This window comes from Lobosporangium transversale (assembly GCF_002105155.1).
Source record: "Lobosporangium transversale strain NRRL 3116 chromosome Unknown BCR41scaffold_30, whole genome shotgun sequence".
In the NCBI taxonomy this organism is placed as follows: domain Eukaryota; kingdom Fungi; phylum Mortierellomycota; class Mortierellomycetes; order Mortierellales; family Mortierellaceae; genus Lobosporangium; species Lobosporangium transversale.
The window spans coordinates 106,643-123,430 of NW_019029008.1; the positions used below are offsets into that span (position 1 = coordinate 106,643).

The 16,788-nt window shown below is 42.0% G+C and overlaps 4 protein-coding genes across 4 annotated transcripts; 1 reads left to right on the forward strand and 3 right to left on the reverse strand.

Moving 5' to 3' along the window:
* Positions 1-1,814: 1,814 nt before the first annotated feature.
* BCR41DRAFT_308587 (Dolichyl-phosphate-mannose-protein mannosyltransferase-domain-containing protein) lies at positions 1,815-5,193 on the forward strand (the record flags this gene model as incomplete). The annotated part of the gene is made up of 8 exons (XM_022020920.1): positions 1,815-1,924; positions 2,065-2,217; positions 2,312-2,460; positions 2,582-2,690; positions 2,797-2,956; positions 3,076-3,949; positions 4,035-4,363; positions 4,489-5,193. The coding sequence occupies 8 exons, from the start codon at positions 1,815-1,817 to the stop codon at positions 5,191-5,193; spliced, it is 2,589 nt and encodes an 862-aa protein (XP_021879328.1).
* A 227-nt stretch (positions 5,194-5,420) lies between these two features.
* BCR41DRAFT_357467 (hypothetical protein) lies at positions 5,421-10,609 on the reverse strand. The gene is made up of 2 exons (XM_022024909.1): positions 9,887-10,609; positions 5,421-9,387 (listed from the first exon to the last, which is right to left on the reverse strand). Exons 1-2 carry the CDS (start codon positions 10,194-10,196, stop codon positions 5,456-5,458), a joined length of 4,242 nt encoding a protein of 1,413 aa, XP_021879329.1. The 5' UTR covers positions 10,197-10,609; the 3' UTR covers positions 5,421-5,455.
* On the reverse strand, positions 9,910-10,539 carry BCR41DRAFT_357470 (hypothetical protein). Its single transcript, XM_022024910.1, has one exon. It carries the CDS (start codon positions 10,532-10,534, stop codon positions 10,346-10,348), a length of 189 nt encoding a protein of 62 aa, XP_021879330.1. The 5' UTR covers positions 10,535-10,539; the 3' UTR covers positions 9,910-10,345.
* Positions 10,610-13,191: 2,582 nt separating the features above from the next.
* On the reverse strand, positions 13,192-13,818 carry BCR41DRAFT_308621 (high mobility group box domain-containing protein; the record flags this gene model as incomplete). Its single annotated transcript, XM_022020922.1, has 2 exons — positions 13,192-13,468; positions 13,667-13,818. 2 exons carry the CDS (start codon positions 13,816-13,818, stop codon positions 13,192-13,194), a joined length of 429 nt encoding a protein of 142 aa, XP_021879331.1.
* Between the last annotated feature and the right edge of the window lie 2,970 nt (positions 13,819-16,788).

Genomic DNA, 16,788 nt, shown 5'->3' on the forward strand with positions numbered 1-16,788 from the left:
AAATAGTGAAGAAAGAGAGAAAGAATGGTTGCACTCTTACACAAAAAATTTCGTCAAATAAAGTTTAAATATATTTATTGAATTAAAATGAATAGAGGCCTGACTTCACTAACACGTCGAAAATCGACGCCTTAGTGAGGGAAAACTGATGTATCCATAAAAAAGTAGGTCCATTCATAGGAATGAAAGCGCTTTAAAAATGTAGAACAAAACGTATAAGATCCAAGATCCAACCAATTAATGCGTGGCAAACATTGTCCGTGCTACTTACTTAGTTATTTGAGAAAGTTTAAACATATACACCTAATTGGCAAGATCACAGAGTTGTGCGAGATAAGAGTTGGTTTTGGTCATTGGGAACGCCACAGTGGCTACTTCATACGATGCCCAATTTGCTCCAAAGAGTCAAAGAGTCTTGATCAGCAAAGTCACGTCTGTTGAACTAATTAGGCTGTCTCTCGTAATGTTTTCTACCATACTCCTAATAATGAGACAGACAGAGGGTGCTGCAAGCTTTGTGCACATGTCTATGTGTATGTGTGTGTATGTAAGACACTAAGAATTTAATTACAATGTCCTTGTGTACTACCAGCCATTGTTTACGCGGATTAAGGAGGCTAAGGTATTCGACTTCAGCAAGGAGCGGCCCTTTCCGGGCTCTAGTGGATCCCATCGAAGCAAAGAATGCTATTACGGAAACTAATGCGGATCCACTCCTATATTCAATTGAGCAAGAGATGATGTAGTTGGATGCGATGTTAGAGATCGTAGCGGTATACGTTGCGGGATTGCCAGTGGTGGACAACTTCGGCATTTGGTAGGAAGCAAGAGGGATGTTGCTGAAGATAACTTCGTTGACATCGGAACACCGCACATAAGGATAGCCAAGGTGCCTATTGATATGGCCTACAAGTCGGATGTGGCCAACAAAAAGGCTTTCGAATACCTTGTTGCGCGACTAAGGCTCATTTCTTCAAAGGAATTGGGATCAGCAATGTTTGCGATAAATTACTAATGGCATAGTTTTGGTGTTTAATGCGCTTTCTCTCAATTGCTATTAGTGGACCCTTGTCATAGAAATGTTGGAATGGTTAACTCCTTTTTTTTTCTTTTTGTTTCTGCTCAAAATGGAAGGTATTTGACGCATCTACAGCGCTTCAGTAAGGATAGAATCCTCTCTCTCCTTGAAGTCTTGAAGGAAGGAATTTTTCAAAATTCTCATCCTTTCTTTCCTTCTCTATTTTTCTTCTCATTTGCCAACGAGCACACTTGGAGAACTTTTTACCACTTAAACCTCCATCCCTTCACATGCAAAAAGTATAAAGAGTGTTTTTTTATTTTTTTATTTTTATTTTTATTTTTATTTTTTTGAAATCACTATGGCGCCAAGTAAGAGACACAAGCAACTAAAACAAGTAGAGCCTAAAGCCGCTATTGCTTCAACAAAGCACGATTCCCTACAACAACGAGCGGGACAATTTCTTTCATGGGTTCGAGCTGGAAAAGACTATAATAGCGGTTCCGATCTGTGGTCCTGGATCACTTCCTACCGTGAGTATGCTGAAGAAGACTGTATTCGACTACAGGCTTGTGAAACAAAATATAATTATGAGGTTGATCTGTCCAGTAGCAATAGCAATAGTGGAAATGACACAACAACATTTATAAAGCCAGCCCCTACCGCTCACAAATGTACAAATGTAATAGATACAAACGTAGGGACAGGGACAGGGATGGAGGCAGAAGCCAATATTGAGGCGACAAAGATCGACAATGAGAAGAGAGTGGCTCATAGTGCTTGGAATAAAATTTTGATGAACCAATCGTTGGGCTTGGCAGAATGGGACAAGCTGGCGTTGATGGTAATCACACTAGTTGCGGTCATTGTACGCATATGGAGGATCTCTTGGCCAGATGAAGTCACGTAGGTGGTCATAAACACATTCTGCATTTACTTATGAAAGGAAAGATGTAACATCCCGATGTTCCAGTCTACTCCAAGCCTCTAACTGGCGGCCTTCCTTTGTACTAAAAAAAAAAATAAATAAATAAATAAATAAAAAGCTTGGATGAGGCTAATATTGGCAAGATGATCAATAGATATATTACGGGCGAATACGCGTTTGACGCACATCCACCGCTCGGAACCATGATTATGGCCGGAATTGCCGCAATGACCCGTTATAACGGTACTTTTGCTTTTGATGAAATTGGCGAGTAAGTTTAAAAAAAAAAAATCAGGTCAACTAGAGTGTTTCTTTTTTTACGATATTCATCATTCCTAATTACTTCTTTTATTGCTCTTCTCCAGTTTGATTCCCGGATCAGTTCCATATATGTCAGTGAGGTTAAGTATGGCCATATTGGGGGCGCTCTGCGCCCCTATGGCGTTCATCACTCTGAAGACATCTGACCAAGATACTCCTGCTGCGCTTCTTGCTGCATCGATGATCACATTTGGTAAGTTCCCTAAATGACTTATTACATGGACTCTCCATCCGTCAAAAAGAAAAAAGAAAAAAGAAAAAAGAAAAAAGAAAAAAGAAAAAAAAATAAACATCTTTTTTTGGCTTGTTGCTAGATAACGCTTTGGTTGCCAACAATCGTCTCTTTAGCCTTGATGCGCCCTTGCTGTTCTTCTTCTCTGCAACCTTTATGTTCTGGAGCTTTTTTAAGAAACATTCAGCAAAGTAATGAGCGTTTACAAAAAGAAAAAAAAATCAGTTGATATTACTCGAACGACTTTGCCAAGATATTTTGCCATACCTTATTAACAATAACAAAAAAAAAAAAAAGACCTTTCACTATCACATGGTGGTTATACTTAGTGGCTACAGGGATATCGATGGCGTCAGCGGCAGCTGTCAAGTTGATAGGAATAGTAGCTGTTGTTACTGTCAGTCTATTCACATTGTCAGCTCTGTACTCTTTGGCCATTGAGCCCTCTGTTAACACGGTATGGATACTATGCTCAAATATTATATCTATATAAAATTTGCAACAGCGAGTATTTTCGTCTTTCCCAGTATTGTACTAAATCCTGGCCCTTCATCTTCAATACATACTGTATTACAGTTGATGTGGCTCAAGCATGCTACAGCACGAGTGGTTGGGTTGATAATGATTCCCATCCTGGTTTATACATCTATCTTTCATATTCACTTTCAATATCAATCATATCTCCCGTCGGACCCTAGTTCAGCTTTGGCTACACACGATCTAAATCTACTCAGCAGATCTTTCCATCGGTCCTTAATCTCCAAACCCAAGGCTGACAAGGAGAAAGAGAGAACAGAAACCCCTATCTGGAGCGATATCGCCTTTGGATCTGTGGTCCAGTTACAGAATGAAGATACTGATGGTATGTTCATTCACTCCTTTCATAATATGACACCTGGGAAACCAGATCAACAGCAAGTGGGCGGCTACGAGTATCCGGACCTGAACACCCATTGGATAGTTATTCGGGCTATATCTGGCAACGCTGACGGTAATAAGGATAATGAAAATGATGATGAGAAAGATGAGATCCCGACTCGCTTGCAATACCTCAAACATGGTGATACGCTACGGCTACGACACGTCCCCACAAGGCGTTGCTTACACTCGCATAAAGTGGCTTCGTATTCAAGCAAAGAAGGTCAGCCGCTGTTTGAGGTAACAGCGTTTGGCACCCATGACCGAGATGGAGACTACAACGATTGGTGGACCATTGAAGCTGTTGACCCTGTGGCTCGAAAAAAAGTGCTTGAAGAAACTGATCAGCAGATCAAGGCTCTTAGGACCGCGTTTCGACTGAGGCATACAAACCTTGGCTGTTACCTCTATGCCACCACAATCAACTTACCAAAGCCCTGGGGTAGGGGGCGGAAGGAATTGGTCTGCCGCCCAGATGTCGGCGTCCGGCCTCGAGCCATTTGGCGGTTCACAACGAATTTACATGACTATTGTAAGGAGTCAAGCTCTTTGTGTTGATGCTATTGCGCCGCTGCTATTAGATGCAAGATAGCTGAGTGACCATTCTTCAATTGTAGTACCATACGAAACCCCTTTAGCAAGTTTTCCTCAACTGTCATTCTGGCAAAAGTTTATAGAGATTCATAGCCTTATGTGGGCCCACTACCCACTCGCGGAGTCTGCATTCCGCTCTGCACAAGCACATCCGATCCGATGGCCTCTAGGCCAAGCCATGATCCATGTATGGGCCGGGTATAGACGTCAAATCACAGTTCTTGCAAATCCAGTCGTGTGGGGCATAAGTACCATGGGTATGATTACATACCTTGGTCTTGGTGTCTGGTTCATCCTCAGGAAAAAGCGCGGCTATACCGAGACTGGATTTATGGCAGGTAAATATATATGCGTACAACTATGATCTAGGGAAAAAAAAAAAAAAAAAAAAAAAAAGAAGAGTCCTCACACACATTTTTTTTACATGATTTGCCAATAACATTCTTAAAAAAAAAAAAAAAAAAAAAAGACATCAAGAGGTTCCATGCGAATGACGCTCGTGCCTACTTTGCAGGATGGATCATGACTTATTTACCGTTCTTCTTTATCGACCGAACATTACTGATGCATCACTATTTCCCTGCGCTCTATTTCTCGGTCTTGATCACGAGCTCCTTGATCACTAGGGTCTCTGGCTTCATCTCAAAGAAGGCTCGTGTAGGTTTATGGGCTGGGCTGATCGCGTTGCTTATCATTTGGTTTGTTCGGCTATCACCCCTGTCATACGCATCACCACTGACGCGTGAGCAATGTGAGTCGATCAGCGGATGGGTCAACTCCTTCTACAAAGGCCCACACGATCAAAATATCCTAAACTGCGCTCCTTTCCCAATGGCTAGCAGCCAACAAATGACATTCATACAACTGAAGAAACAAACTCGATTGACAAAGCAGATCAAGAAGAGGTTCGGCACTGTGCCGACTGCAGCTGCAGCTGCATCAGTGGCACCAACAGCATCAGTAGCAACCACATCAGGAGCGTCCCACAGTCTTGTATCCGAATCTCATCAGCTACTCTCAGAATCTTTTCTTCCCAAAGTGGTTCGCCCACAACCTCGACCTCACTCGCCTGTTTTGCCTATGAATTACCCACCAATGGATCATCATTTGCCCATGCAACACCTTGTCATGGTCGGCCCTCAATTGCCACCTCAATTCCGGAATACAGAACCGGGTACTTGAGGAAAAAAAAAAAAAAAAAAAAAAAAGTCTTTCCTTAAATTTAAATAGATCGCGATGTACATTATCCGAGAAAAAGAATAGCAAAATAAAACAAGCAAATAATAGTGTGATTATACGGTTTTATGATATGATGATATGATGTACATTATGTTATACAGCGGTATATCTACTCCATCTCAGGAGTAGGCTACAAAAAAAAAAAAAAATAAAAAAAAAAAAGAATAATTCTCTCATTACAAAACTTGTGTGTATGGGGTATTCATCAAAATGCAGGTGCGTGGACAGATGGTGTGGATGATGAGGCGGTAATTGCGGTTGCGGCTGTGGGCATGGGGGTTGGCTTGGTGGTAACAGGGGATGTCGAGCATGGGGTTGGGGCCGTATCTTGATCAGAAGACTCTTTATCATTCAGACTTGACATGGGTTGTGAGGATATAACAGAGTTTACGCCCGACTTTGGAGATCGCCGCAAGGTTGGCTCAGTCGAGCCGAGGACAGGAGGATTAGGGTTTGTTGGAGTGGTTATAGCCGTGGTGTTGGTAGTGACGGTACTAGAAGCTTTAACAGCATCGACGGTGTCAAGTGGGGGAAGTGCTTGCGCTTGCCTCAGAGTTTGCTGAGGTTGGCATTGTTGATGCTGTTGCTGCTTTTTCTGCGATTGCTGAATTGAGGAAAAAGAAGAGGCGCCACTAAGGCTATAACGACGACGTTGGCTCTGCTGCAGTTGCTGATCCTGCTCCTGCTGGAGCAGATGTGGGTCATGATGATGATGATAATGGTGCTGGTGATGGTGATGCGTAAAACGCTGTTCCAGGAAAGCAGGTGCTGAAGACTGATGAAACTGGGCGCGGATGTCAATTCGTTCACGTCGCTGCAATGAGGGTAACGAAGATGGAGTTGGGGGCTCAAAAAAGTCCTGATGTGTCCACCTGCGAAGAGAACGGTGACCAGGTGATTGATAGTAGGTGGGTGATGATGGGGATGATAGACATCCTTCCAAAATGTTTTGTTCCGAATCCAAATCATCCAGTCCTGAAGCCCCTCTTGATGTCTGGCTCAGATATCCCAACAGATTGCTACCAGTACGAGACCATCTGCTCTTGGTCACTCGAACCGTCGCAGCAGACCGTGCTTGAGTTGGAGTGTTGGGTGCAGTGGAGGGGGAGGTCACACCTTGATCCATAGCGTCCTTATTGTTGGCAAATGGGCTAGGCTTCAGCAAGAATCGCTTGAGTTTTGACAGAAACTTGGCACGTTGTTGCTCCTGTTGGCCTCCGCTGCCGCCGTTGCTATTATTGATAGTGTTATTGCTATCCAATGAGGGCAATAGTCTGTCATCCAAAAAAGAATCATCCTCATCGTCGCTGAAGCCTTCCAAGGGGGACCTTCTTTGATGCCTCTTGACTCGAATAGTAGCTCCCGCTGCTGCGAAGGGTCTATCTCGGCTACTATTGTTATATCTCATCGTTGAGGTCGAATCCAAGGCACTATCATCATTTCGCCAGAACTGAAACAATGACAATGGTGTGCTTTGACGTCGCTGCGCCTTATATGTCTCCCTGAGTGCACGATCTTGCTCAGTCTCTTGCTCTTGCTCTTGCTGTTGCTCTTGCTTTTTCTGTTCTGCAAAGAAACGCCTTCGCATCGTGGATGTCATAGACATAGTACCAAGAATACTTCTTTTCTTCTTACTCACTTGAGGCTTCGCACCGCTACCGCCATCGTCCGGCTGTGGTGCAAATGACTGTCCATACGCATACTCTACAGGACTGCGGCCACAGCTTTGAGCTTCTGACTCTAAAAGCGACTCCCGTCTTCGTTGGAGGTATTGCTGTTGAAGTGGAGCCTCGACCACAGTTGACAAGAACGGCATATTTTCTGGGCGTCTCCGATGATGATGTGCCGCCGTCGTATTGTTGTGGACAGAATGGGCGTGAGGATAGGAAGATGAATGCTGCTGTTGCTGGTCCACAGGGCCTATTTCCTCGGGATTGGAATGCATCAAGGGAGGAGGACAATGCTGGCAGTAGTAATGGTGATGAATATGATGCTCATGTACATGTAGCGGACCATTTATAGAGCCCAACATTTCTTCAGGCATGGTTCGAATATAAGGAACACTCATTCTCTTGATACCTGTCCGGTAACTGCTTTTGTGGCTACTGTCGCCACTGACGCTGATGCTTTCAGGAAGGTTTCCTTCAGCGTCCTTCCCTTTCACACCAGGATTGCTTATCACATCTGGTGCTGCAAGAGGAGCTGCTGAGCTATTATCAGGACGAGAGCACGAACTGGTGATCTTTGGACGTGCCGTGGCAGGTACCTTTGGCATAGTATTCATAACATCCTCGGTATTGAGATCATCTAGCGGATCACAGTATATAGGTAATGGCTGCACCTGCATTCGACTAGCCTGTGGCAAGTGCTGTTGCTTATCGAAACGTGGTGAGTCCTGTGTTTGACTTGAATTGGAGCCACTGGCCATGAGCTTTTCCATGGTTGCCACTGAAAATGGTCTAGGTTTCCTAGTACCACGCATGCTTCGTAGATTAGGCGTTGGTACCTTTGTGGTAGTACTCTGGGGAATATCACTTGATACAAGAACCGAGCTGTTGTTGTGAGGAAAACCCATGGCGGCATCAGCTACTGCGTGACGGTGTAATGAAGGCGATGCTTGTCCCTGCTCTAGTGTTTGGTTTAGGACGAAGGGGTTTTCTGTTGTTGCTTGTAAGGCTGATCCCCTTTCGCTAACACTATTACGCTGTATCCTTAATGGCGAGCCACCGCCACTGCGATCATCGCGCCATCCGGATCCAGAAATAGGTACCTCTTTGGTATGGTTGACACTTGCATCGATATAATTACCTGACAATGAGTTCAAAGGTCCTGCAGTACGTGCGGCCATCGCGACAAGCCTCTCCTTGGCAGCAACTTTACGAATAGAGCTTCCTGTGGCGCTGCTACCGCCTCCACCTCCATTGTCTTGGCCCTTTTGGTAGTCATGATCCTGAGTTGAGCTTGACTCTGCAGAGAAGCCGCGGGTCAGGATATCAGGGCGAGTTTTAGTGAACGGGGAGGAGGATAGCTGCATGTCCGTTTTCCTGAGGAGAGGATCAGGTATGGTCCGTGACCAAGCATCTGAAACCACAGACTGTGGCCGAGCACGTGAATGGGACGTAGCTATGCTATGTGGCGTAATGGGCCGTGAATCAGACCTCGACCTCGATCTTGATCTGGATCTCGACTGGGACTTTGATCGGAGCCTTGACCTTGATCTAGATCTAGACCTAGATCTTGAATGGCCCTTGGATCTGGAAAGTTTATGTAACCCTGACCATATCGAGTCACGCTTAACGGTTATCTTGGCATTAGAATTAGAGAGAGGACGAGTGCCACCGCTGGATAGAGAGACAGGACTGAGAATGGCTGTAGTTTCAGCTTGAGTATGGTCATGAGGCTGCTTAGTCTGTATAGGATAAAGATCAGATGCAAGTGCTACTGCTCTTGAACGGATCCGACTGCTTACTCGGGGTCCTATGGACCTGTCCTCATCCACTGCATAATCACAATCATCCTTTAGTGTTGCCTGCATAAGATTCGGACCATCATAAAAGAATATCTGTTCGCCACTACTATCCGTTGTTGTCCTCCCATGCTCTTGTAGATACTTTGGCTGAGCAGTGCTGATGGTTTGGTCATGGTCGTTTTCCTCAAAGAGATATGATGGCTCATGTGACACTGAACTTGTGATGTTGTTATCGGTGATATTTTTGTTGTGGTTGCATAGCTGCAGCTGCTCCTGCGAATGCAGCCCGTGATCATTTACATTATTGTGATTATTATTATTGTTGTTGATTGTATTGTTTATGTTTGGAAGCTGACGATGTGGTTTTTTTTCACGGGAAGAAATGGAAAAAGAAGCGTCGTCCTCTCTTTTGTCCGTGTCTCTGCCTTCGTCTCTGTCCATCATAAAGGACAATTCATTATCGTCCCTCTCATCATCCTCATCATTTTGGTTGATATCAATATGACTGTGCTCATTATCATTTGTGTCGAAGGACAGGTGATCATCCATGGCTTCATAAAACGTGAGAGGCTCTTCGATATGGCAAAGCGGGATAAGAGAGGCGTGATATCGTGTCATAGTATAGCTCCATTGATCAGGAGGAGGATATTGGTTCATACTACTTTCTCCTATTAAAGTAAAAAGTAATTTATGGATGTGCGCGTGTTTTTTTTTTTTTTTTGTTTGTTTTGTTTTGTATCCAGATGGTAATGACATGAACACAGTAAAGAAAAAAAAGGGGGGGAGCAGAGCAAATGTTAATAAGACAACTCTTGATAAAAAGAAGATGCTTCCCACAAACAACAAGAGTAAAAGCCTCTTCCCCAAAAAATAAAAAAAAAAGTTTATCAAGGGTAATGATAATGGTAGTCTTTGAAGTAAAAAAAAAAAAAAAAAAAAAAAAAAGGCTGCATGCAACGGATTTTTTTTTATTTTACATAATCCAAAAAAAAAAAAAAAAAGGCGTTCAGGTGTCCAAGTGAATGGGAAATATGTAACAACAAGGGTATTTTGAGAGTAAAAAAAAAAATAATTGAAAGGTCATGAGGGACAACATCATTTATGAACAATTTACTGCTGTTGTTGATTGCCCTTTTGTTTTTGTTTTTTGTTTTCTTCTTGGCTTACCAAGCACCGAAAATCCTGAGGTGTTGTTAAACAAATGAGCACTCCCTGGCACAGGCGACGTGACTCCAGAAGTTGATCGAGATGTGAGCTGTGAAGGCGAGCCCTGGCCCTGACCTTGACACTGGCCTCCTGTTGCTCCTGCTACTGCTGCACCTCCACTGGCACAGTCCATTGACATACTCTCACGTTCCCGCTCACCCTCCCCCATTGTCGCATCTGAGAGTGCACTTGGTGAACAATCCTCCATTGACAACGGTTGTATGCCATAATGTTGCTGTTGCTGTTTCTGGTCATGTTGCTGCTGTAGCATCTGTATTTGCCGTTGGTGTTGCTGTTGTTGCTGTTTCTTTAGTGCAGCATTGATCTGAACATGGTGCAATTGCTGTAGTTGTTGCTGCTGTTGTTGAAGCTGTTGTTTTGTTGAGAGGAGTGAGGTGTGGATGGTCAAATTTTTGATTGTCAATGGTGGTGGAGGTAACAGAACAAGCCCTGATGCTGCAATTGTAGATGAGAGTGACGCCACAGAATTACCGATATTCGATCCTTGGGCCACTTGCTGCAAAAGTTGTGCAAGCTGGGCCTGTTGTTGCCCCTGAATGTCAATAACGGAGTCACATTCGGGGGTTGTCCCCAATGCACCAATACCATGACCACTACCACTATTACTTGGTTTTGTAGCCGGTCCAGGCCCCTGTCCTGAGGAATACAGGACGTTTGTTTCAGGAGATGCTGTGGAGTTAAAGATGGGCACTGATAATGGTAAGGACATCACGCCCGTGTAAGAAATGTAAAGAGTTGAACTTTGTCAATATTCAATATGGTTGCTATGTATGGGATATGGAGAGATTGATGAGGATGGGAGTAAAATGAAAGCAAGAGATTAAGAACTGTGCGAGTAGAGGAGAGAAGGAGAGGGAGACAAAGGGGAGATGTAAAGCACAGGATTTACCAAACCCAAAGAATACCAAAAAAAAAAAAAAAAAAAAAAGAAATCAATGGTCACCAGGCCAAGGAAGATGTAAAGTCGTCCAAATTTGTTTTTATCTCTATTGGGAAAGAATCTGCCAGAAAAAATAATCACTCAAGAGGAGAGGGACAAAGGGGGTGGTTATCAAGGATACTGATGGTGAGAAGATATCAACAATTGCAACCAAATAAAAGAAAAAAAGAGAGAAGAGTGAGAATGAAATGAAAAGAGAAAGAGATCAATGCAAAGAGAAAAGAAAAAGCAAGATTTGTATATGGATGCGGAGTGTATCAGTGAAAGGAAAACCTTTCAGGATAGATCTCATGGAACATGCAGCTGCATGCTTGCTGGGTTTACTGCTATCATATTTTTTGAACGGATTTGAAGGGATGGAGGAGCATGCGTTGTTGTTATCGTTGACGCTGTTACCATTGCTTCTGTTTGTCGTATTCTCCTTTTTTTTTTTTTTTTTTCATTCATGTCATGACGCTTCTGCAAGATGAGGTCGAACCTTTGTCATCCATCTTTCAGAGAAAAAAAAGGGAGACAGACGATCTTTGCATCCAACCGTCAATAAACATTGGATAATATGAAGAAAGCGGCTTTTCAATTCAATTTTGCAGTTTACTGACAATGATAAAAAAAACTTCTTCCCAAACGCCCACAGAGCATGCTTCTGTGAACTTTTTATCATAGTAAATAGTACATCAACAATTGCCTTCAGCAGCACCAACACCAGCACCAGCACCTAATGCCAGCATCAACACTAATACCGGTCCTAGTATCAGCAAGTAAAGCTGGTATTAACCATAAAGTTCTCATCCCTTCATTTTCATATTCCCTACTGGCTCTCTTTATTCTTGTGTAATATTTTCGTTCATGAGAAGAGGGAGAGGCGAAGGCGTATTAGAAACACTAACTTTTATGTGATAATGATGCAGGTCACCATTTCATTCAATTCTGTGCAGCCACATAAAGATGACAAAGCTGTTGCCAAATGCAAAATAAACAAACAAACAACAAACAAAAAGAAAAAGAAACTGCTCAATGTTGAACTGTGTGTTTTATTCACACTTGGGTATAGCTATGTATGTCTCGACGCGTTTATGGCTGGAAAGTATTACGAACTGCTAATAAAGCAGATAGGGTTGGATACATGACAGATTAAGAAACAAGAGGAAAGGAGAAGGCTACTCCTTTCCTATCCTGGGTCCTCAATGGCTCGCTCCACTTGATATCACTTTACTCCACAATCAAAACTGGTATAGTCTATTCTCAGACGCGTCCTCCTATCATTGTACTCCACTGTATATACATGCTATACATGTACTTTTTTTCCCCCCCAGTCTTTTTTTGACTTAAATGCATGGGCCATGTTTGTATTGATCGAAAAGTCTATCTCTTCTCTTCATTTTCTCTTGAAACCAATGATGAATTCTAAACTCAAAACCAGGGTTACAAAAATCGACACAGACACAGACAAATGTAAAGGAAAGATAATGGAGAGATTGTTGAGGGAGTAAAAAAAAAAAAAATTCAGGCTCATTCAATATCTGATGTGATTACACATGACACACATAATTCAGATTTCGAGCTACTACAACGTGCTCATTTTGATACACATACACACCCTATTTATCATTTGAAACAAAACAGCAAAGCATCTTCCATATCCCCTGACATTCATTTAAAAACATTAAAGACACGATTTTTTTTTCTTTTTTTCCGCTGTGCATTCTTGCAATTTTATACGAGATATTTACATTTGGAGGAGGTCAAACGAGGACTCGGAAGAGCAAATAGCAAACAGGAAGAGGATAAGGACAATGATGACGACTTGAGGAAAAAAAAGGGAAAAAAAAATGAACAATGAACAATGATAATTTGGGAGAGAATAAACTACTATACTATAAAGTACACATATGTGTACATAATACTAGCTGAGATGACAGATTGAGTGCAAAAGAAGATGACGAAATACAATCAAAGTGGCGAATGAATGAGTAGATTGAGAGAGGATAACGCTGACAAGTTAACTAAAACAAGAAAATAAAAAAATAAAAAAATAAAGAAAGTCCACAAAAATGTAGTATTAAGAAGAGAAGCAATAAAAAATATATATATAAAGAGAAATAAGGGTAAATAAACAGAAAAGAAAGGAAAAGAAAGAAAGAAAGGATATGGTTTTTTTTTTTTTTTTTTTTTTTTTGTGGTAGCAGCTGTAAATGAACAAAGCAAATGCATACACAGCTTTTGCATTTACTTGCTCCACGATATTGTGCTGATTTTTTTTTTTCTTTCTTTTCCTTTCCTTTCCTCCTCGTCATTTTCCTTCTATTTAACCTCTCCAAGGTTCGCTGCTTAGATCTGTAGCGCCAGCGGATGATCCAACGCTGCCTTCGTTTACAGCAGCAGCAGCAGCAGCAGCAGCAGCAGCAGCAGCTCCTCCATTGGCATCATAATTCTCCATTTCAGTTTGATAACGCTTTTTGTCGTTCTCTGCCATCGATCCATACGACTCTTTCTCCTGTTCTGACAATTTTTGCCACTCCTCACCAAGCATCTTGGTAATTTCAGTTGGCTTGAACTCTGGGTGTTTCTTCTTGATATCATCTCTATATTAGTAGAAAGCATGACATTGTATACAAAAAATAAAATAAAATAAATTAGAATACAATAAAAATTAATAACTTTTTTTTTTTTTTTTTTAGTTTTGAAATAGAGTAATAATAAAAGTCATGTGGTCGATCTGCAATGATGCCATTGGATGGCAAATTTTTTTTTTTTTTTTTTTTTTTTTTTTTGCACAATACCTTTTCATGAGAGTGAAAAAGATATAAGAGTTCCTTGGCCTCTTGGGGCTGTTCTTATCCTTGACCTGTGCAGCAACAACGGGCTTCTTTGGCTTCTTCTTTGAGATTCCACCGCCTACGACAGGACCCAAAGCTCCGGGTCGATTGTGCATACCCATATGCTGCTGCATTCCTTGTGGATGATGGAGAAGATGTGGTGATGGCTGTGGGTATGGGTGTTGCTGCAGTCCATGTGGATGAAATGGTTGCTGATGTTGTAAAGGAGACTGGACATGATGTTGACCATATGGACTTGATGGTCCACCAACTGATCCACCGACTAGACCGCCCCAGCCCCCCAGACGATCCCCTCCCATTGGGGTCATACCAGGCATTCCAGGAATACCGCCCAGACCTCCCATCTGTGTTCCCATACCGTTCATACCGTTCATAGCCATATTCGGCATCCCACCCATGGCCATGCCTGCCTTAACAGGTACACGTGCTTGCTGTGCTGACATGTTTCGCATTGCACCCGGTCCAGCTGCTCCTGCACCACCCGCATGATTTGCACCTAGAAGATCGGGGATCATTCCGTTGGGTTGTGCCCACGTCATATCCCCTGGACGAGCCCCATTCCTATTGATCATCTGCATGTTTGGATCCATGTACCGTGAAGCCTGAAGACGAGAATCATAGCGAGCATCTCCTGGGTATATCGGATGTCCATGCATCAGACCAGGCATACCTGGATGATGTGCCTGAGGAGACTGCTGATAAGGAGATTGCGTAGAGGTAATGGGCTGGTGAGCTGGGCGCTGGAGAGACTGCTGCTGTTGATGCTGTTGATGCTGTTGCTGCGGCGTTTGGGGATGCTGTTGAGGAGGTGTGACTTGGTGTGTTTGGATTTGTTGAGGATGTGGTGATTGCTGTGCATCTGTTAGTTGAGCTCCAGTGGGCGTGCTCAGTGGTGCACCAGAGACAGAAGTAGTAACAGACACTCCGGGGGTCGGTGGTGGTACTGATCCAGCATCCTGATGGTAAGAAAACTGAAAGTTGTTTGTTCCATTAGGTGCATAGGCTCCTGTATTGTTGGCAGCATTATTAGTGGTGTTGTGCATAGGTGGTAATGATGGTGGCGTTGCGGGGCTGGGAACGGCATAGGATCCAGGATGACTGAAGTTCATGTTACCACCGTTCATGTTGCCGTAGATACTCTGATATCCTCCATAGTTGGGTCCTGAAGCAGTGTTGGCAGCCATCAGAGCGGGATCAGAATCAAATTGTATGGGGGGACTGGCCATATCTGAGGACATGGGCTATAATTATTTAGGGTATCTCGACTCGAAAACAAGGATGGCTGTTGTTTTTGCTTGTATTGATTATGCGAAAAGATTGTGTCTGTACTCCCAGGGACCTGTCTTATCTATGAATGTGATGCGTATGTTTTTCAACCAGAGTAAAACGTAAACAGACGCAAGTAAAAGCAAAAACGAGAAAAGAAGGAGAGAGAGGGGAGGAGAAAGAAAAGAGAAGGATGAGTAAGTGAGTGAATAAAATAAGTGAAAGAAAGACAGAAAAGGGAAAAAGAGAAAAAGGGAAAAAAAGAAAAGAAAGGTATTAAGGTCAAAGAAGATGGGGACTATGAATCGGAATAACAATAAATAAAGAAATGGATAGAATGTCAAATCCTCATCCCTAGTTCTCACGGGGGTAAAAAAAAAAAAAAAAAAAAAAAAAAATCCGCACTAAATACGTCTATTTTGTACTGTCTTTCTTTGTTACTCTCACGGATACCGCTGAAATGGATATCAGCACTCAATAAGGATCATGATGAGAAAAGACAGACAACTTCAAGATTTGATTCAGGAACCATCTCCTGGGAGAAGAAAAGTAAAAAAAAAGAAAAGAAAAGAAAAGAAAAAATGACAAGAATTCTCGTTTTACTTCTTTCTTGAGCCAAGCCTCTCTCTCCCTCAGTCCCTGCCTCACTGTTATCTCCTGTGGATATTGTCTCTCTTTATTACCCTCTCTTCTTTTCACTCCTTCCAACTTGTTGCAATAGAGAAAATTGTTTTACGACCCTTGCACTAGCATTGCCTGCAGATAATGCAGATATCAATCCATGGCTGGTTCCCTTGTTTTTTTTTTCTGGTCCGCTGGGCATGATGTGGTCACAAAATACTTATTTTTCCATAAACAGAGCAAGCGTAAGCGCATTTTTTTTTTAACTTATTTAAGCGCCTGCTTTTTCATTGGGCGTAATAAATACAAAATGTAAACAAATCAAAACAAAAAAAAAATTATCCCAGTGGCAAAAAAAATAAAAAGGGCACCCAGGAAGGACACAGTGAGAAAAAAAAAAATCAATCTCTCAAACAGAGATCCAAGGGCGCTCGTGGAACAATACTTTAAACAGGGGAAACAAGCTTGATGTCAAACGTTTTTGAAACTTGTCCTCAGCCTGTGTAGATTTGAATGATCGTCGTTGAAAATCATATTATAATCAAACATACCATTACTCCTTTTCAACAAAAAAAATATTAAAAAGATGAGGTGATCCCGAGCCAATCAAAGTCAATAAGCTTTGTTTTCTTTGATAAAGAACATCAACAGTCAGTCAGAAGTGAGGTCCTTGTTTTTTTTAAATAAAAACTGATGCTGATCGAACGAAGCGAGTAATAGAACATGAAGGATAGAAAAAGGACAAGAAAAAGAAAAGAAAATAATAATAATAATAAAGATAATCATCCTTGATCCTTTTATCATCAACACCTTGTCATTCATGTTCTGTTTCATCTTTCTTCCTTTACTAGTATGAGAAAATACGAAAAAAAAAAAAAAAAAAAAAAAAAAAAAGAGCTCTTCCCAATAAAAAAAAATAAAATAAAATAAAATAAATCTGATTCCCAACTTCTATTTTTTTTTTTTTTTTTTTTTACACTTACAAAACTGAGAGAAGGAGTCAATGACGAGAAGGAAGAGGAAGAGCTGGTTGATGTCGGGCTGTTGGGACGATTTTTTTTATAAGGTTGATGATGATGATGAATGCTCTCGATTTTTTTTTTTTAAAAAAAAAAAAAGTCCTGTGTTGTGTTGATCTGGGTGTAACACCTATTCTTTCTGTTCTGTAATAGTAAATG